Source organism: Neolamprologus brichardi, chromosome 13 (genome assembly GCF_056152115.1).
Source record: "Neolamprologus brichardi isolate AB-2024 chromosome 13, ASM5615211v1, whole genome shotgun sequence".
NCBI classification, from domain to species: Eukaryota; Metazoa; Chordata; class Actinopteri; order Cichliformes; family Cichlidae; genus Neolamprologus; species Neolamprologus brichardi.
The window spans coordinates 28,810,691-28,831,166 of record NC_142116.1 but is presented as its reverse complement, the minus strand read 5'-3'; the positions used below and the strand labels follow the sequence as shown (position 1 = coordinate 28,831,166).

Sequence of the window (20,476 nt, the reverse complement as noted above, 5' to 3'; positions counted from 1 at the left end):
ACATTCTGATAATTATCTGTGGGGATACTGGTGGGCACGATTCAAGATTCTTCCCTACCACGACTCACCTGTTTAGCTAAGCTAATTCATTAGACGCAAACTCACTCATGGGAAGCATTAATTGACTCCAGAGTGGAGCAAAACTTGGCTAAGTCTTGGCTCTTAATGGGATCCTACTCTCTGACATAACTCACGGAAACTCTCAGCTGTCTCTGTCTGGCGACCACGTGGAGGAGTTTAGTGTGTTTGTTTTCCATCCCCCAGTACTCCATTAGTTCTCACCTACCCCTGGTTAAGCAAGCACAACCCACAGATTTATTGGGCAGCAGTTCAGAATGGAGTACCTGGTGTCATGAGAGTTATCTGCGTTCTGCTACACCTAGTGTCTCAGAGCCGCCTGACCCAAGTGACAAATCTGATCTCTTTGCCATTCCTAAAATCTACCATGACAGACCCAATGACGGTTTCATGCTTTTCAGAATTTTCAAGACACTTTTATTAACAGTTGCTGGAATACACAGCTACAGCTGCAGCTTTCCAGTTCGCAGCTCACTCTCAGACAACAACAACGCCATGACAGGACCCAGTTTAAACGTTAAAACTGGCGAGGCGTGATTAATACACACTGTTTCCATGCTTTTATTTGATGGCTTAGTAAAAGAAACCCTTTTCTCAATTATTATTATTATTGGTGAATTTACACGTGAGGAAGTTTAAAACCAGTGGGCACCATTTCTTTTGTATGCAGGAACTGCCACCTGTGAGAGGAGCTGGAAAAACCAGTGTGAGCCACAGAAGCACCACCTTCATATTTGAGGACAACAAACAGGGATCATCATCATCTCTGTGCTCTAAACGACGGCATATTCATGAATGATTCCTCATCCTGAAATGCATTTCTTCATCCTACTTATTTACACAGTGACTCAATTCTTACAGTTAATTGAAAAATAATTTGCCTGTGGTGTGAAAACCATCTGCAGAGGTGAAAAACATCAAAAGAATAAAACTACTGACTCTAATATGAAGCTCCTTTATCTCATGTAGTGCCTGCCCTGCAACCGCCATGGCTCCAAGGCACAATCTAGCTAATGTCTTTAGAAAGAAGAGTCATAAATTTATATAAAGATCATTTATTTATGTATGTGAAACGATAAGGACGGCAGACAATAGATCTAATAGAGACAGGTATGAGCTCCATTCAGCTTTCCCTCATCCAAGTCACAGTAATCTGAGGTTAATAATCAACTAATAACCAAACAAGTGCAGGAGTTAAAACACTGTTGAGCGGGTCCATAGTACCTAAAATTAAGTATTTCCCAAAATCAAGTGTTAAATCATCATTCAGTTTGTTCAGTACTGCGCTGTGACTAACTGCAAAATCCACCAACAGTACACGCAGGTGCAGTTAAACGGCTCCTTCGTGGGATTTACGCTGTTTGTGAACACGTGAAGACTAATGAAGAATTTCTGTGAATTAAAAATGCCCTGAACTTGATGCTTGAAATATTACAGTGTCCTTCTTCTTCTTCCACCGATCCAATTCAGGGTCACGCAGGGATTGGAGGGTATCCCAAGTTTGTGGAGTGCGGGAGGAAGTCTGAGAGAACCCCTGGAAGCCCAGAAAGAACGAACAAACCCCAAACAGAGCCCCCTGCTGGCTGGTGATTCAAACACAAGAGACAGAGCTCACAGTCACACCACCCCCACAAAATATTCTAGCATTTTTATCTAGTGTTTTAGCACTAGCATGCAAGGGTGGTGGTTCTGTGACATAGACAGAGCAACACGATGTGGTCTTTTTCGTGCTGTAAGAGACATCCTGCACTATTTTAAGTGAATCTATCCATCCATCCATCTTCATCCGCTTTATCCGGGGCCGGGTCGCGGGGGCAGCAGCCTAAGCAAAGAGGCCCAGACCTCCCTCTCCCCAGCCACCTCCTCCAGCTCATCCGGGGGAACACCAAGGCGTTCCCAGGCCAGCCGAGAGATATAATCTCTCCAGCGTGTCCTGGGTCTGCCCCGGGGCCTCCTCCCGGTGGGACATGCCTGGAACACCTCACCCAGGAGGCGCCCAGGGGGCATCCTTGTCAGATGCCCAAACCACCTCAGCTGGGTCCTTTCGATGTGGAGCAGCAGCGGCTCTACTCTGAGCCCCTCCCGGATAGCCGAACTTCTCACCCTATCTCTAAGGGAGATGCCAGCCACCCTTCGGAGGAAGCTCATTTCCGCCGCTTGTATCCGCGATCTCGTCCTTTCGGTCACTACCCACAGCTCGTGGCCATAGGTGAGGGTAGGGACTTAAGGGATTTTAAGTGAATCTCCATTTTGAAATTGTCACTGCAGTACTCAGACCGGAGGAATTACCTCAATCCATTATTTAAAACCAACTACTGAAACCTGATCAGAAATCAGTTCAAGTTGTGCAACAAATTTAAAGGAATGAATCAAAAACATTTAAAGCAGCAGATCAACAGTAAAATGCACACTGTAGTGTTGCACACTGATGTGGCAGTGATACCTGAAGTAAACGGTGTGCATAATTACACGCTGCCTTCAAAACACTCTGATCACGGCACAGGTCCTCGTTACAGGTGCACTCTGAAACTCGAGTCAGAGAGTTACTTAGATGCTGCTCTGGCCCACTCTCTTTCTGTAAGCATCCCAGCCCGACTTCCTGTACAACTCTGCAGCTTCCACCCTATCAGAGGCTGCCAAAATGCCTCGTCCCACGATGATGACATCAGAGGCTTTGCTGTAGACAACTTCCTCTGGAGTGGTGTACTGCTGGCCCAGCAAATCTCCTGTAAGGGGGGAGGGAGACCGAGAGAAGGGAAAATAGGTTTAGAGGAGACTGATACAGACTTTGGGAGATCAGCAATAGCAGGGGCAGCACCAGTTTCATGTACTATAGCACCACCCTGTGTTAGAAATGAGTCATGGCACCATAAAGCAGAGTGCAAGGCTGCATGAGGTGCAGTTTGGCCTGAACTTTATAAAAACCTCGAACGAGTTAACACAACTCTCTGAATCTCCTGTTGGGACATGTGTGATCCTCGGGTTACAACAACAAGGGATGTAACACTGAGTGTATCCATGTATCTTCAGTAGGGTGGATTTCATATAGACACTGCATTCACAACTCACTTCGTAGTTCTTTTAGTATGATGAATATAAGTGAAGAAAATGATGATAAACAAAGAAACGTCAGCTCAAAGTTCAGTGAAAGCTGTCACACTTACCTCCAGCCTGCATCTGCACCCCGGGGGTCATGTGGATGAACTCTGGCCTCTCTGTGAGCTTAGTGCCACAGATAAACCCAATCACAAAGTCCGAGTGCTCCTCTGCCATTTGTACCTATGAAAACACAAAACAGCTGTAAACTGAAAAGAACACAAAGCACATGTAAACAAATTTAGAAGAAGAGCACACAGAAATGAGCTCACCACAGCCTTCGTGTATTCACCAGCAGCCAGAGATCCCTGGGAGCTCATCTGAGCTATGAGCAAACAGCCTCGGGCCAGAGGCTTCCCTACAGCGCTCAGACCTTTCACCACTCCCGGCCCCGGCACTGCGTGGGCATTCACTATGTGGGACCACGATGAAATCTGGTACAAACCACCTGGAGAAAAGACAAGATCACAGCGTTCGACTACTTTGGAGACATTTTTAAGTTACTTTGAATTTACACGACCAAAAGAACGTGAAACCGTCTCACCCTCATACTGATGCTTGACTGTGTTCCCGATGTCAGCGAACTTGCGATCTTCAAAGATAAGAAAGTTGTGCTTTTCTGCCAAGGCCTGCATTTTCTGAATAAAGGCTAATGTGTAGTCCTGTTAACACATATGGAAAAAAAAACTAAACATCAGTTTGTTTGTTGCATGTACAGATTTGAGGTTTTAGTTGATCCTGCTGTACCTGGAGGATGTCTACATGGGTCTTCAGCATGCAGATCTTTGGACCGAGCGACTCGGCCAGCTGGAGCAGCTCCTCGCTGCTGGTTACATCAGCAGACACACAAAGATTGGACCGTTTGTCCTCCATAATCTTCAGCAGCTTTGATGATAGAGGATGAATGTCTGCAGACAACAGAAAGAACAGAAAATGAGAAAAGAAAAGAGCAAGAGCAGTCCACAGCATGTGTGTGGAGCTCAATGAAAACACCACCAGTCTCTGCTTTGACATGAAATAACTAAATAATTTAAGTTCTACATACTTGGTAACTTGGCTCTTTCTGAATAACTGAGCTCCAGCTTCTGTTCCACACACAGCTTCTTGCTGGCTGGAGAGTCTGTGCCATTCTTGGGCCTGAGAGTGAGTCAAGGTGACAGTTTCACCGATTTTTTGTTTCTAGATTGTAGCGTAATGCAAGCAAACACACCAGCTACACTGGGGGGAAAATTCTGGAGAGTTGTACCTGAAAGTGTTGTTGTCCCGGATGAACTCGAGGACACTCTGGGCGTCGATGGGTTCGGCTGCCTGCAGCACACGGAGCAGCTGAGATATGGAGATGACGGGATGGAGCTTGATTCCCTTTGATGCCAACATCTCCACGCCACCTTGCTCTCTGTCCATTAGTACAACTGCATCCGTCACCTTGAATAAAAACATGTCAGAGGTCATTCTTGTGTACTGCTGCTCTTGATGACATCAGTACAGCGTAACTATGATATTATTATCTTTACTGTAACGTTAGACTCTGGACCTTCAGTCCCTCTTTGTAGAGCACTTCAGCAGTCTCCAGGATGCTGGTGCCGCTGGTCACCGTGTCCTCAATGATCAGGCATGTGTCCCCCTGACGGAACGACCCCTCCACCAGCCGTTTGGTTCCTGAAGCAGAGTTACAGAAGGCAAATACTGAAGGACAAACTTACAGTAATTCTCAAACTATGAACTATTAACCAACAATATAGCATGCTAGATGAAGCACGCACTTTCCTGCTTTGCATTTTGTTTTTAAGGTTTGGTTTACGCAGGTTCTGCACCATTGAACTGGGATTTCAAACAGTTTAATGTCTGCCTACACTGGACACCTGTGTATTCATGCACACCTCAGTGGGGGTACTGCCCGAGGCTTCAGCTTTTTCAAACATCTGGACAGCAAGTTTAATCAGAGCCTGTAGTGGCAGCATTTTTTATTCTTTTGAAAACCTGATCAGCTGAGAGCGGCTCACCATAGTCCTTGGCCTCCTTCCGCCTGATGAGCATGGGCAGTTCATGTTGTGAGCAGATGATTGTGGCCAAAGGCAAGGCTGTGTAAGGAACCCCACACACAGAGTCGAACTGCAGACCCTCTTCCTGCACTCGCTGGTAGATGAGATTTGCCACCTGGAAGTAAAAAACAGTAGTTTGGGTCTGTTGTCAGAAAAAAAGATCAGAGTTTAGAGTGATGTGTTGCAGATGATGAACTTCTAATAAAATGTTAATTAAAAAGCTGATACAGCTGTTTAAAGCTGAATGGTTTGAAACGCTCATCCTTATCTTGTCCTGAGTGACCTGAAGAGCTTCAGAAAGCTGCAGATTCCTGTAACGATTATTGAGGCTGGAGTGAGAGATTAGCTGGTGAGAGGTCCAGTTTTATCTGTTTTAACTGCTATTTTCCGTGAAAGGAGTTGATCCCTGAAACTCAGTCATTGTGTCTGCTACATTACTGTGAAATAAACCACGTGAGTATGAATATTACACAGGAACTGACGAGTGCCTACACAGATACTGCATCCAGCAGACGTTTCATGTGTCCGGTATCGCTTTAAGCTGTTCTGTTCTGCAGTCACGAAGATAGCACGTGTTACCTGGTTCATGAGCGCGGGGTGGGACACGAGCACCCTCAGGTCGATATAAATGGGTGTCATCAGGCCGCTCTTCAGCTTGTATTCCCCGAACTTCACTCCGTTCACGTCGTGGAGCTTCAGGATTAAACTATCAATTGAAGCGCCGTCCATTCTTTTCGTATCTACGAGCTTCCGCTGGACTTTCACTCGTCCTCAAAACTTGCTCGTCCAGTTCGCGGTACCGCAGTTACGGTAACACAAACACTTCCGCTAAACCTTTCAGAATAAAAGCGTCAATGTCCGTTTTAAGAGCGTTTAATGTTTACAGATCAAATGTCGCGTAGCTCAGTGAAGAAACGTGAAGAAGCCCGGTAGAAAGAATCGTTGTTTGTGAAAGTTCAAAAATGAAGACTCGAATAAATAACGTTGCGACAGGCTGCGGTCCAGCCTCTTAGCTGTGATAGGCTCCAGCACATCCAGAAGATGTATGGATGAGAAAAGTACGCCCTAACCGGAACTAAATACCCGCGTCAGCGGTACAGCCCTTCAAAATAAAAGCACCGACCTCAGTTGTATATGTTTACAAAATGTGTGCACGTTTTCAAAATGTACAATTTATATTTGCATTTCAAGTTATCGAAATAATTTACTCAACACATCTGTGGGTTTTACAGTAAAAAGAAAAAAGACTAGGATTTTATGTTTTTTGTGTGATTTCTGATCAGTTGCATTAATACAGTATGTCAATGAAAAAACAACTAAATTCAGACACATGAGGTTGAGCTATAAAGAATGATACCAAGCATGGCAGGGAAACAATAAAATAAAACAATTTAAAGGTGAAATACAAATGTAAAATCAAAAATGGCCAGTTATGTTTTGGACCTCAGAGGGTTGACTCAGCAAATCATGAAAGATTAGGTTTAACTGGTTTTTGTTCATGACAGTGCAGATTTCTGACATGGTGTATAAATTTACGCATGTAACAATTTGATTTTTTTCTAACAAAAAGTATGAAACGCAAGTGAGAGGTTATGAATCTCTCCCTCTCTTTTGTTGTGTGTGTGTGTGTGTGTGTGTGTGTGTGTGTGTGTGTGTGAGACAGAGAGAAAGAGAGAAATGGTGTTTAACAAATCAGATCACATCCAATACCACTTTGTAGCAATGGAGACCACAGAGGAAAGAAGTATCAAGAATGGTGAACGGTGGAAAGCTCCATACTGTTCTCATGAAAATGTCTCAAAGAGAAAACTGACAGAGGTCATAAAACTGGTTTCACAAGGCGCAATGTTAGCCGGAGACAACAAACTGCTGGCAAATTTACCCTAATGTGATATTAGCCACAATGTTTTTAATTAGATGACAGTTTAAAGCCAAGGATGGAACTTTCTTGAAATCTGAACCAAAGGCCACCGGTGTGCTTGTCCCCTCTCTGCTCTCACTCATAAGCCCCTTTCAACAAACGTATGAAACCTGTGCAGCACTAGGAAGGTAGCCTCAGAGTATGTCATTTCCTCGTTTTACTTTCAATCATGGTCATCGAGTCTCTGACAATAAGAAAATGTGTTTACATCATTTTTATAGATCCCATAAATAATTGTGGCTATATTACAGAACAGCACACAGAACAACATACTAATTTGTAAAGAAAACAATTTTCACTAGCAGTCAAAAACTAATGTGTACATTTTAAAGAGTGAGAAAACAAAATTTGTGTTCACGTTTGCAGTTTTGTTTTGTTATACAATATTTGAAATAAAAAACAAACAAAACACTACATTTTCAGAAATATTTGTTGGTGTTTTCTTGTTCGTTTGTTTGGGTTTTTTGTACTACTTGAACACTAAAGTGGCCCTCCATTGAGATGAGAGTGCCAGCAGTGGCCCACAGCTCATTTAAGTTTGACACCCCTGTGTTAGACTAAATGGCAACGAAAAAGTTGTTCAAAAGAGCAACTGTCATAATATGGAAATGTGTAACTTTGAAATAGTAAAGTAGAATTTAGATAAAGTCATTATGATCTAGGACTGTAACATGCAAAAAATGAGCAAATGAGAATATAAGACAAAATTCATGCCAGAAAAAGTCACTAGTGTTATGTCATATTACGACATCCCAAACACAACCTACAGTAACGGAAAAAAGAAAGTGCTCCTGCAGTGTACCTTCAGCAGCAACTTCATTATGCAGGAATCGTAGTCCTCTCTTCTTTACAGCGTTGCTTAATTTCATTAAGGTTTGTGCAACTCTTTAAAAAAATCAGGAATATTATTTTGAACATACAGTGACTTCTGAATCACTAGTCATTCAAACGATATATCATAAGAAAAAGCAGAATTTGTTATAACATGATCATGCAATGTGAACACACTGATTGCTGGAATAATTCATCACTGGTGATTATTGTTAAGGGCTCTGCTTGACAGTTGACAAAGTGTTGTCATTTGTTCAGATACAACTAAACTGTGCTCCCATATTTGTTTTAGTCTTTCTTCCTTAGTCATACTTCTTCGGTGTTTTTCTAACTGTGATGTTATGAACTTTAATATTTACCACATTAACTGAGGCCTGTAGCGTCTGAAATGTAGCTCTTAAATTATTGACTGACCTTGAGGTGAATATGCTGGGGCATCCACAGAGAAGATAAGTAACTGTCTGAAATGTTTTCCACTTGTAAATAATTTTTCTGACATTAGAATAATGAACTCCAAATTGTGTGGAAATGACCTCATGAACCTTCCCAGACTGATGGGATAAGCAATTTCCTTGGTGCTGATGTCTTTCCTGCCAAAACGTCTGCTTGTATAGAGGTGCTCACAGTTGCTGATCAATAAATAAAATACATTTGATTAGTATGACTGCAAAACGTTTTTCTGAAAGACGAATACTAAACAACAGCCTCTCAAAATGCATTAATACCTGGTCCTGAGCTTGAATCTGCAGCAACCCTTCTTAGCTGCCATACTGCTGCAGGTCTTCAGACTTCTAGCATCTTCTTACTTTCTTGTAGCAGCTGTGACTACATTATTTTCTCAGTGATTATTAAGTATCCTGATTCTGTTTCTCATTCTTACACGTTATGCAGAAATGGGCACCTGGAAGCCATAAATGTAGCCATAGCTGACTTTAATTGTGACTCCACTTTTGTGACATTTGGTTGAACAGCTTCTAGCATCAGAAAAAAAAAAAAAAAAGAAATATTCAAAGAATTAAAAATAAAATCCTAAAGTGTAGCATACCAGAGCACAGCAACATTCATGAGAGCTTATGTACTTCATGTGGTGAACACTGTGTGATGCATAAATATGCCAAAATTTGTTCTTGTAGTTGTATTTATTTTAAGAACTTACTCTGTAGAGCCAAAATCACCATGTGCACTCCATAATGATGGTGCTGTAGATTTTCCTTAGTAAAAGTAGAGTCAATGACAGGACTGCTGTGGATAAAAAGGGCGACATCTGATAAGTTGGATTACAGTTGAAGGATATGTGTATTCTTTTCTTTCCTATTCGCATTTCTCTATGTTTATGCTTCTAAACAAGAAGCACAGTGAATTGTACTTGTTGTTTCGTTCAATGAACGTACAGTACTGATAACACACAATAACAAAGAGCAAACTGTGAATATGTTCCCAGAATGCAAATATGATTTGAGATCTCTCATCTAAACAGTGCTTTATTAACCAAGCCAAGATGGATTAGCTAACATTCCTTCCACGCCTGTGCTACTATTGGCAAAACTGTAGCTCTCTGATTGCAAGCGATGTTCATTTGCATCGGACACATGGTCGAAATGAGATTCCCTTGGTGATGGATGGGCTCACTCTTCCTGCTGTTTAAACAGTCTGACTAAAGACTTGTGGGGATGTGTTCCCAACTCCACACAATTCATATATCCCCCATCCACTTCGTACCTGGAAATGGGATATGTCACTTTGGTGGATCAATGCTGTTTGCCCACACTGTATCATGTTGCAAATTTACTTCACAATGCTGAAAGTGAATAGACTTATTTCCCTAATAATCTTCTTTTAAAGACCCATCTGGTCTGATGCTATGTGGATGACTCAGATCAATATGATTGAGATTTTAAAATATGCCTGTATCTTTAGCATCTGTCCTTTGCTGAAAAATTATAATGACTAAAACCGCTCAAATTCATGATTCATGTTGCTATTTGGAAAAAACCTTATGGGCTATGAGTGGAAATATTAGTGCCATTGCTGATTTTCTGCTGAGCACTGGTCTTATAAATTGCCAGGCAGTTCTCCTGCAGAGAAGAAGGAAACCTTGACCCAGAAATAATGACAAAATATTCATTTAGTTCCTCATGTGCTACACTCCTAAATCCACAATGGGATATTTTTCAGTTGCAAGTAAGAGTGCTGTGATAAAAAAAAAAAAAAAATCTGTCTCACTAAAACTGTGTAAAAACTATTGGAAACAGCTTTTTTAAAAAACAAAGTAAAAGTGTTTGGAGTGAATAAAATCCACATGTTATAACTATTATTTATTAGAAGGTTATATCATGTTTATTGTTATACATTTAACTGAAGACATGGTTACTTTTTTTGCATTCTTACAGTAGCATTAAGCTACACACAGTTAAAAACAAACAAACAAAAACGTAATCTTTCCACATAGTTATTGTTTTCTCACCACACAGAGCCTCTTGTCCACTCAGTCTGTGATATAATTGCTTTAGGATAAAGATAAAGATGCACTGTATGTGGCAAACACAGTATGACTCACATCCCCACAAAGATGCCCAAATGGAGGGCAGTGGGGGACAATCAGGAAGTTCATTTGAAGTAGATAAACATTTCTCTAATTAGCACTGTAGTGCTGAATTAGTTTAGATACATAGTGTCAAATGCATAATATTAATCACACACACAAAAGAGAGAGAGAGACCGAAAATGCGAAAGTACTAACCAAACCTTTATCAAAGCCATTCTAATATGTTTCCCCCTTAAAATGTCTTAATTTACATTATCTCCATTATGGGACTGTATAAAGATATTTAGGTCCCCACAACATGTTTAATACCTAGACCACACACAAGCACACAAAGGACACATCTTGTAACCTCTTAAGTCACCGTTCATTTGCCAAATAGGTGAAATTATCATATAAAGCTGTAGCATGATCCTAGCCCTAATAATGAACAGGTCATTGGGGATGTTGTGGATGTAAAGATGTTCAATTATCTTAATTCATTTAGCATTTGCTTTTGTTTGTTTTTTCTGTAAAGTACTGCATTATACTCCAGTAGTCACAGCGGCAATGCAAGCAGCACCATGGGAAGAACTATCAGTGTGTGCAGAACTGCTTTACATGAGTTCTAATTCAACATTAAGATCACCTTTACAAGTCAATCCAAATTCATGGACAAGCTTACATTTACGATTCCCAATGCCTAAGTCATTTAATTAAATAGCACTGGGTTTCTGAGTAACTCACTCAGTTTTAGTTAATATTATATACTTCACTTATATGCTTCAATTTTACGTACTTTTACTTAGGAAAAACCAAATTATTTGCAATCTCCAGTAAAAAAACTTTTTTATGGTATTATTCCAAAATGACAAGCTGATACCTTTGCGATTGCTGGTGCATGTGATCCCCCCCCCCCCCCCCCCCCCCCCCCATACACACACACTCACTCATCAATAAACCTAATTTTGGTCAAATACTCCCCCCAAAAGCACATAACTTGCTCCCAGCTATTTGCAGTCATGAACAGATACTGTATTTTGGTAATGTCATTTAATGCTGCAGAGAGGAAATTGAGATGGGAGCAGCATAAAGTGACAGTGTGAGAAAGAGGACTCAGCAGTTTCCCCCCTCATTAGAAGTCTTGTAGAGATGCTACAATGTTTAGGATTCTTCCTCAAACTGGGGTTTTCCTCTCACCTTGACCAAGTTCATCTTATAACTACACAGAGACATGTCTGTGAACACTTCCAAAGTTTTAGTGTGGTATACTTAACATTCTGCCTTTTTTGTCTCTTTGTCTCCTGTAGTCCAAGTGCAGCTCTGAATTCAATGGATTCATTGGTTGATTGCTGTGTTGAGCTGTTTTTAATGCTTATTTTATAATGTCACAAAAAAGTGTAACATAATTGTTGGATTCTAATTAAAATAGTGAGTGCAGTACCTTTTAAGTTGCATCTGAGCAACTTAAGCGGAACACTTTTTAAAATTTGCATTTGAATTTCTAACTAAAATTTAACTTCACCTCAAGTTTGAGGTTTTAAGAGGTAAGAAACACAAGGTTGCAAAAGCCTCCACGTTCCCCTGAAATGAACGTTAGTGTAGCAAAGGACTGACTGTGACGCCTTCGTGACAAATAAATTCATCATCGGCTTTGGTCATAAACCTTATCAAAGTCCGAAAGGAAAAAAAAAAATTCGATGTGAGGTTTTACAACTGGACAACCGCTGCACCAGAATAAAAAAAATGCTAAGAAAAAGTTAGAAAAATATATCATAAACACCCATGAATGAGGAGCCTGTGCAAGCTATTACTGTTTATCTGATTTACTTCAAAATTGGCTGCTGTATTGATGGAGAAATCTCCTGTAATTCACAGCTGGACTGGATCTCCTATTTTGTTCAAAACACATTCACTAAAACCAGTGCCATACACACACATAGAGTGTGACTGCTACTGGTTAGGTTCTTTAGTAATAGAGTGTTGTAGTTGTGGCTTTCAGGACCCTTTAAAAGAAGATGAGATAACCTTTATTAGTCCCACACGTGGGAAATTTGTTTTGTCACAGCAGAAAGTGGACAGTGCAAAGTTATATAGCAAAAATTAGAGAACACTGGAATACAATAAGAATAAGATACGATACACAACTGTACAGAATAGAACAGAATAAAATAAAATACTATATACAATAGAATAAAATAAAATAATATATACAATCAGATAAAAATAGAATACAAATGCTATATACAACTGAGTGAAAGTTCAACTTTGTCAGAAAAAGAGTATTGCACTTTGTCTTATTGCACATGTGTGGGTTTGTGTGTGTTTGATCAGCTGCAAAAGTCTTTGTTGTGGAGTCTGACAGCAGTGGGGAGGAAAGACCTGCGAAATCTCTCCGTCCCACATAGCGGGTGCTGCAGCCACTGAAGGAGCTGCTCAGTGCTGAATGAATCAAAAACATTTAAAGCAGCAGATCAACAGTAAAATGCACACTGTAGTGTTGCACACTGATGTGGCAGTGATACCTGAAGTAAACGGTGTGCATAATTACACGCTGCCTTCAAAACACTCTGATCACGGCACAGGTCCTCGTTACAGGTGCACTCTGAAACTCGAGTCAGAGAGTTACTTAGATGCTGCTCTGGCCCACTCTCTTTCTGTAAGCATCCCAGCCCGACTTCCTGTACAACTCTGCAGCTTCCACCCTATCAGAGGCTGCCAAAATGCCTCGTCCCACGATGATGACATCAGAGGCTTTGCTGTAGACAACTTCCTCTGGAGTGGTGTACTGCTGGCCCAGCAAATCTCCTGTAAGGGGGGAGGGAGACCGAGAGAAGGGAAAATAGGTTTAGAGGAGACTGATACAGACTTTGGGAGATCAGCAATAGCAGGGGCAGCACCAGTTTCATGTACTATAGCACCACCCTGTGTTAGAAATGAGTCATGGCACCATAAAGCAGAGTGCAAGGCTGCATGAGGTGCAGTTTGGCCTGAACTTTATAAAAACCTCGAACGAGTTAACACAACTCTCGGAATCTCCTGTTGGGACATGTGTGATCCTCGGGTTACAACAACAAGGGATGTAACACTGAGTGTATCCATGTATCTTCAGTAGGGTGGATTTCATATAGACACTGCATTCACAACTCACTTCGTAGTTCTTTTAGTATGATGAATATAAGTGAAGAAAATGATGATAAACAAAGAAACGTCAGCTCAAAGTTCAGTGAAAGCTGTCACACTTACCTCCAGCCTGCATCTGCACCCCGGGGGTCATGTGGATGAACTCTGGCCTCTCTGTGAGCTTAGTGCCACAGATAAACCCAATCACAAAGTCCGAGTGCTCCTCTGCCATTTGTACCTATGAAAACACAAAACAGCTGTAAACTGAAAAGAACACAAAGCACATGTAAACAAATTTAGAAGAAGAGCACACAGAAATGAGCTCACCACAGCCTTCGTGTATTCACCAGCAGCCAGAGATCCCTGGGAGCTCATCTGAGCTATGAGCAAACAGCCTCGGGCCAGAGGCTTCCCTACAGCGCTCAGACCTTTCACCACTCCCGGCCCCGGCACTGCGTGGGCATTCACTATGTGGGACCACGATGAAATCTGGTACAAACCACCTGGAGAAAAGACAAGATCACAGCGTTCGACTACTTTGGAGACATTTTTAAGTTACTTTGAATTTACACGACCAAAAGAACGTGAAACCGTCTCACCCTCATACTGATGCTTGACTGTGTTCCCGATGTCAGCGAACTTGCGATCTTCAAAGATAAGAAAGTTGTGCTTTTCTGCCAAGGCCTGCATTTTCTGAATAAAGGCTAATGTGTAGTCCTGTTAACACATATGGAAAAAAAACTAAACATCAGTTTGTTTGTTGCATGTACAGATTTGAGGGTTTTGTTGATCCTGCTGTACCTGGAGGATGTCTACATGGGTCTTCAGCATGCAGATCTTTGGACCGAGCGACTCGGCCAGCTGGAGCAGCTCCTCGCTGCTGGTTACATCAGCAGACACACAAAGATTGGACTGTTTGTCCTCCATAATCTTCAGCAGCTTTGATGCTAGCGGATGAATGTCTGCAGACAACAGAAAGAACAGAAAATGAGAAAAGAAAAGAGCAAGAGCAGTCCACAGCATGTGTGTGGAGCTCAATGAAAACACCACCAGTCTCTGCTTTGACATGAAATAACTAAATAATTTAAGTTCTACATACTTGGTAACTTGGCTCTTTCTGAATAACTGAGCTCCAGCTTCTGTTCCACACACAGCTTCTTGCTGGCTGGAGAGTCTGTGCCATTCTTGGGCCTGAGAGTGAGTCAAGGTGACAGTTTCACCGATTTTTTGTTTCTAGATTGTAGCGTAATGCAAGCAAACACACCAGCTACACTGGGGGGAAAATTCTGGAGAGTTGTACCTGAAAGTGTTGTTGTCCCGGATGAACTCGAGGACACTCTGGGCGGTTTGGGCGTCGATGGGTTCGGCTGCCTGCAGCACACGGAGCAGCTGAGATATGGAGATGACGGGATGGAGCTTGATTCCCTTTGATGCCAACATCTCCACGCCACCTTGCTCTCTGTCCATTAGTATAATTGCATCCATCACCTTGAATAAAAACATGTCAGAGGTCATTCTTGTGTACTGCTGCTCTTGATGACATCAGTACAGCGTAACTATGATATTATTATCTTTACTGTAACGTTAGACTCTGGACCTTCAGTCCCTCTTTGTAGAGCACTTCAGCAGTCTCCAGGATGCTGGTGCCGCTGGTCACCGTGTCCTCAATGATCAGGCATGTGTCCCCCTGACGGAACGACCCCTCCACCAGCCGTTTGGTTCCTGAAGCAGAGTTACAGAAGGCAAATACTGAAGGACAAACTTACAGTAATTCTCAAACTATGAACTATTAACCAACAATATAGCACGCTAGATGAAGCACGCACTTTCCTGCTTTGCATTTTGTTTTTAAGGTTTGGTTTACGCAGGTTCTGCACCATTGAACTGGGATTTCAAACAGTTTAATGTCTGCCTACACTGGACACCTGTGTATTCATGCACACCTCAGTGGGGGTACTGCCCGAGGCTTCAGCTTTTTCAAACATCTGGACAGCAAGTTTAATCAGAGCCTGTAGTGGCAGCATTTTTTATTCTTTTGAAAACCTGATCAGCTGAGAGCGGCTCACCATAGTCCTTGGCCTCCTTCCGCCTGATGAGCATGGGCAGTTCATGTTGTGAGCAGATGATTGTGGCCAAAGGCAAGGCTGTGTAAGGAACCCCACACACAGAGTCGAACTGCAGACCCTCTTCCTGCACTCGCTGGTAGATGAGATTTGCCACCTGGAAGTAAAAAACAGTAGTTTGGGTCTGTTGTCAGAAAAAAAGATCAGAGTTTAGAGTGATGTGTTGCAGATGATGAACTTCTAATAAAATGTTAATTAAAAAGCTGATACAGCTGCTTAAAGCTGAATGGTTTGAAACGCTCATCCTTATCTTGTCCTGAGTGACCTGAAGAGCTTCAGAAAGCTGCAGATTCCTGTAACGATTATTGAGGCTGGAGTGAGAGATTAGCTGGTGAGAGGTCCAGTTTTATCTGTTTTAACTGCTATTTTCCGTGAAAGGAGTTGATCCCTGAAACTCAGTCATTGTGTCTGCTACATTACTGTGAAATAAACCACGTGAGTATGAATATTACACAGGAACTGACGAGTGCCTACACAGATACTGCATCCAGCAGACGTTTCATGTGTCCGGTATCGCTTTAAGCTGTTCTGTTCTGCAGTCACGAAGATAGCACGTGTTACCTGGTTCATGAGCGCGGGGTGGGACACGAGCACCCTCAGGTCGTTATAAATGGGTGTCATCAGGCCGCTCTTCAGCTTGTATTCCCCGAACTTCACTCCGTTCACGTCGTGGAGCTTCAGGATTAAACTATCAATTGAAGCGCCGTCCATTCTCTCCGTATCTACGAGCTTCCGCTGGACTTTCACTCGTCCTCAAAACTTGCTCGTCCAGTTCGCGGTACCGCAGTTACGGCAACACAAACACTTCCGCTAAACCTTTCAGAATAAAAGCGTCAATGTCCGTTTTAAGAGCGTTTAATGTTTACAGATCAAATGTCGCGTAGCTCAGTGAAGAAACGTGAAGAAGCCCGGTAGAAAGAATCGCTGTTTGTGAAAGTTCAAAAATGAAGACTCGAATAAATAACGTTGCGACAGGCTGCGGTCCAGCCTCTTAGCTGTGATAGGCTCCAGCACATCCAGAAGATGTATGGATGAGAAAAGTACGCCCTAACCGGAACTAAATACCCGCGTCAGCGGTGTAGCCCTTCAAAATAAAAGCACCGACCTCAGTTGTATATGTTTACAAAATGTGTGCACGTTTTCAAAATGTACAATTTATATTTGCATTTCAAGTTATCGAAATAATTTACTCAACACATCTGTGGGTTTTACAGTAAAAAGAAAAAAGACTAGGATTTTATGTTTTTTGTGTGATTTCTGATCAGTTGCATTAATACAGTATGTCAATGAAAAAACAACTAAATTCAGACACATGAGGTTGAGCTATAAAGAATGATACCAAGCATGGCAGGGAAACAATAAAATAAAACAATTTAAAGGTGAAATACAAATGTAAAATCAAAAATGGCCAGTTATGTTTTGGACCTCAGAGGGTTGACTCAGCAAATCATGAAAGATTAGGTTTAACTGGTTTTTGTTCATGACAGTGCAGATTTCTGACATGGTGTATAAATTTACGCATGTAACAATTTGATTTTTTTCTAACAAAAAGTATGAAACGCAAGTGAGAGGTTATGAATCTCTCCCTCTCTTTTGTTGTGTGTGTGTGTGTGTGTGTGTGTGTGTGTGTGTGTGAGACAGAGAGAAAGAGAGAAATGGTGTTTAACAAATCAGATCACATCCAATACCACTTTGTAGCAATGGAGACCACAGAGGAAAGAAGTATCAAGAATGGTGAACGGTGGAAAGCTCCATACTGTTCTCATGAAAATGTCTCAAAGAGAAAACTGACAGAGGTCATAAAACTGGTTTCACAAGGCGCAATGTTAGCCGGAGACAACAAACTGCTGGCAAATTTACCATAATGTGATATTAGCCACAATGTTTTTAATTAGATGACAGTTTAAAGCCAAGGATGGAACTTTCTTGAAATCTGAACCAAAGGCCACCGGTGTGCTTGTCCCTTCTCTGCTCTCACTCATAAGCCCCTTTCAACAAACGTATGAAACCTGTGCAGCACTAGGAAGGTAGCCTCAGAGTATGTCATTTCCTCGTTTTACTTTCAATCATGGTCATCGAGTCTCTGACAATAAGAAAATGTGTTTACATCATTTTTATAGATCCCATAAATAATTGTGGCTATATTACAGAACAGCACACAGAACAACATACTAATTTGTAAAGAAAACAATTTTCACTAGCAGTCAAAAACTAATGTGTACATTTTAAAGAGTGAGAAAACAAAATTTGTGTTCACGTTTGCAGTTTTGTTTTGTTATACAATATTTGAAATAAAAAACAAACAAAACACTACATTTTCAGAAATATTTGTTGGTGTTTTCTTGTTCGTTTGTTTGGGGTTTTTTGTACTACTTGAACACTAAAGTGGCCCTCCATTGAGATGAGAGTGCCAGCAGTGGCCCACAGCTCATTTAAGTTTGACACCCCTGTGTTAGACTAAATGGCAACGAAAAAGTTGTTCAAAAGAGCAACTGTCATAATATGGAAATGTGTAACTTTGAAATAGTAAAGTAGAATTTAGATAAAGTCATTATGATCTAGGACTGTAACATGCAAAAAATGAGCAAATGAGAATATAAGACAAAATTCATGCCAGAAAAAGTCACTAGTGTTATGTCATATTACAACATCCCAAACACAACCTACAGTAACGGAAAAAAGAAAGTGCTCCTGCAGTGTACCTTCAGCAGCAACTTCATTATGCAGGAATTGTAGTCCTCTCTTCTTTACAGCGTTGCTTAAGTTCATTAAGGTTTGTGCAACTCTTTAAAAAAATCAGGAATATTATTTTGAACATACAGTGACTTCTGAATCACTAGTCATTCAAACGATATATCATAAGAAAAAGCAGAATTTGTTATAACATGATCATGCAATGTGAACACACTGATTGCTGGAATAATTCATCACTGGTGATTATTGTTAAGGGCTCTGCTTGACAGTTGACAAAGTGTTGTCATTTGTTCAGATACAACTAAACTGTGCTCCCATATTTGTTTTAGTCTTTCTTCCTTAGTCATACTTCTTCGGTCTTTTTCTAACTGTGATGTTATGAACTTTAATATTTACCACATTAACTGAGGCCTGTAGCGTCTGAAATGTAGCTCTTAAATTATTGACTGACCTTGAGGTGAATATGCTGGGGCATCCACAGAGAAGATAAGTAACTGTCTCAAATGTTTTCCACGTGTAAATAATTTTTCTGACATTAGAATAATGAACTCCAAATTGTGTGGAAATGACCTCATGAACCTTCCCAGACTGATGGGATAAGCAATTTCATTGATGGTGATGTCTTTCCTGCCAAAACTTCTGCTTGTATAGAGGTGCTCACAGTTGCTGATCAATAAATAAAATACATTTGATTAGTATGACTGCAAAACGTTTTTCTGAAAGACGAATACTAAACAACAGCCTCTCAAAATGCATTAATACCTGGTCCTGAGCTTGAATCTGCAGCAACCCTTCTTAGCTGCCATACTGCTGCAGGTCTTCAGACTTCTAGCATCTTCTTACTTTCTTGTAGCAGCTGTGACTACATTATTTTCTCAGTGATTATTAAGTATCCTGATTCTGTTTCTCATTCTTACACGTTATGCAGAAATGGGCACCTGGAAGCCATAAATGTAGCCATAGCTGACTTTAATTGTGACTCCGCTTTTGTGACATTTGGTTGAACAGCTTCTAGCATCAGAAAAAAAAAAAAAAGAAATATTCAAAGAGTTAAAAATAAAATCCTAAAGTGTAGCATACCAGAGCACAGCAACATTCATGGGAGCTTATGTACTTCATGTGGTGAACACTGTGTGATGCATAAATATGCCAAAATTTGTTCTTGTAGTTGCATTTATTTTAAGAACTTACTCTGTAGAGCCAAAATCACCATGTGCACTCCATAATGATGGTGCTGTAGATTTTCCTTAGTAAAAGTAGAGTCAATGACAGGACTGCTGTGGATAAAAAGGGCGACGTCTGATAAGTTGGATTACAGTTGAAGGATATCTGTATTCTTTTCTTTCCTATTCGCATTTCTCTATGTTTATGCTTCTAAACAAGAAGCACAGTGAATTGTACTTGTTGTTTCGTTCAATGAACGTACAGTACTGATAACACACAATAACAAAGAGCAAACTGTGAATATGTTCCCAGAATGCAAATATGATTTGAGATCTCTCATCTAAACAGTGCTTTATTAACCAAGCCAAGATGGATGAGCTAACATTCCTTCCACGCCTGTGCTACTATTGGCAAAACTGTAGCTCTCTGATTGCAAGCGATGTTCATTTGCATCGGACACACGGTCGAAATGAGATTCCCTTGGTGATGGATGGGCTCACTCTTCCTGCTGTTTAAACAGTCTGACTAAAGACTTGTGGGGATGTGTTCCCAACTCCACACAATTCATATATCCCCCATCCACTTCGTACCTGGAAATGGGATATGTCACTTTGGTGGATCAATGCTGTTTGCCCACACTGTATCATGTTGCAAATTTACTTCACAATGCTGAAAGTGAATAGACTTATTTCCCTAATAATCTTCTTTTAAAGACCCATCTGGTCTGATGCTATGTGGATGACTCAGATCAATATGATTGAGATTTTAAAATATGCCTGTATCTTTAGCATCTGTCCTTTGCTGAAAAATTATAATGACTAAAACCGCTCAAATTCATGATTCATGTTGCTATTTGGAAAAAACCTTATGGGCTATGAGTGGA

General features: G+C 41.1%; 2 protein-coding genes across 2 annotated transcripts; both read right to left on the bottom strand.

Annotated features, from left to right (window-relative positions):
- Positions 1-2,314: 2,314 nt before the first annotated feature.
- On the bottom strand, positions 2,315-6,269 carry LOC148100024 (uridine 5'-monophosphate synthase-like). The gene is made up of 10 exons (XM_087850416.1): positions 5,796-6,269; positions 5,178-5,331; positions 4,709-4,833; positions 4,421-4,599; positions 4,220-4,311; positions 3,922-4,082; positions 3,719-3,836; positions 3,447-3,622; positions 3,243-3,357; positions 2,315-2,804 (listed from the first exon to the last, which is right to left on the bottom strand). The coding sequence occupies exons 1-10, from the start codon at positions 5,943-5,945 to the stop codon at positions 2,626-2,628; spliced, it is 1,449 nt and encodes a 482-aa protein (XP_087706542.1). The 5' UTR covers positions 5,946-6,269; the 3' UTR covers positions 2,315-2,625.
- Positions 6,270-12,503: 6,234 nt separating this feature from the next.
- LOC102786031 (uridine 5'-monophosphate synthase-like) lies at positions 12,504-16,758 on the bottom strand. Its single transcript, XM_087850415.1, has 10 exons — positions 16,297-16,758; positions 15,679-15,832; positions 15,210-15,334; positions 14,913-15,100; positions 14,712-14,803; positions 14,414-14,574; positions 14,212-14,329; positions 13,940-14,115; positions 13,736-13,850; positions 12,504-13,297 (listed from the first exon to the last, which is right to left on the bottom strand). The coding sequence occupies exons 1-10, from the start codon at positions 16,444-16,446 to the stop codon at positions 13,119-13,121; spliced, it is 1,458 nt and encodes a 485-aa protein (XP_087706541.1). The 5' UTR covers positions 16,447-16,758; the 3' UTR covers positions 12,504-13,118.
- Positions 16,759-20,476: the final 3,718 nt, after the last annotated feature.

What these genes read in the sequence shown, in the direction of transcription:
- LOC148100024 (XM_087850416.1), bottom strand. Translation starts at nt 5,945, where the DNA reads ATGGACGGCGCTTCAATTGATAGTTTAATCCTGAAGCTCCACGACGTG. An exon ending in CGGGACAACAACACTTTCAG is followed by an intron (nt 4,312 to 4,420) that starts GTACAACTCTCC and finishes ACTCACTCTCAG; the next exon opens with GCCCAAGAATGGCACAGACT. An exon ending in GTGAATACACGAAGGCTGTG is followed by an intron (nt 3,358 to 3,446) that starts GTGAGCTCATTT and finishes GTGTTTTCATAG; the next exon opens with GTACAAATGGCAGAGGAGCA.
- LOC102786031 (XM_087850415.1), bottom strand. Translation starts at nt 16,446, where the DNA reads ATGGACGGCGCTTCAATTGATAGTTTAATCCTGAAGCTCCACGACGTG. An exon ending in AGAAAGAGCCAAGTTACCAA is followed by an intron (nt 14,575 to 14,711) that starts GTATGTAGAACT and finishes TGTTGTCTGCAG; the next exon opens with ACATTCATCCGCTAGCATCA. An exon ending in CCCATGTAGACATCCTCCAG is followed by an intron (nt 14,330 to 14,413) that starts GTACAGCAGGAT and finishes ATGTGTTAACAG; the next exon opens with GACTACACATTAGCCTTTAT.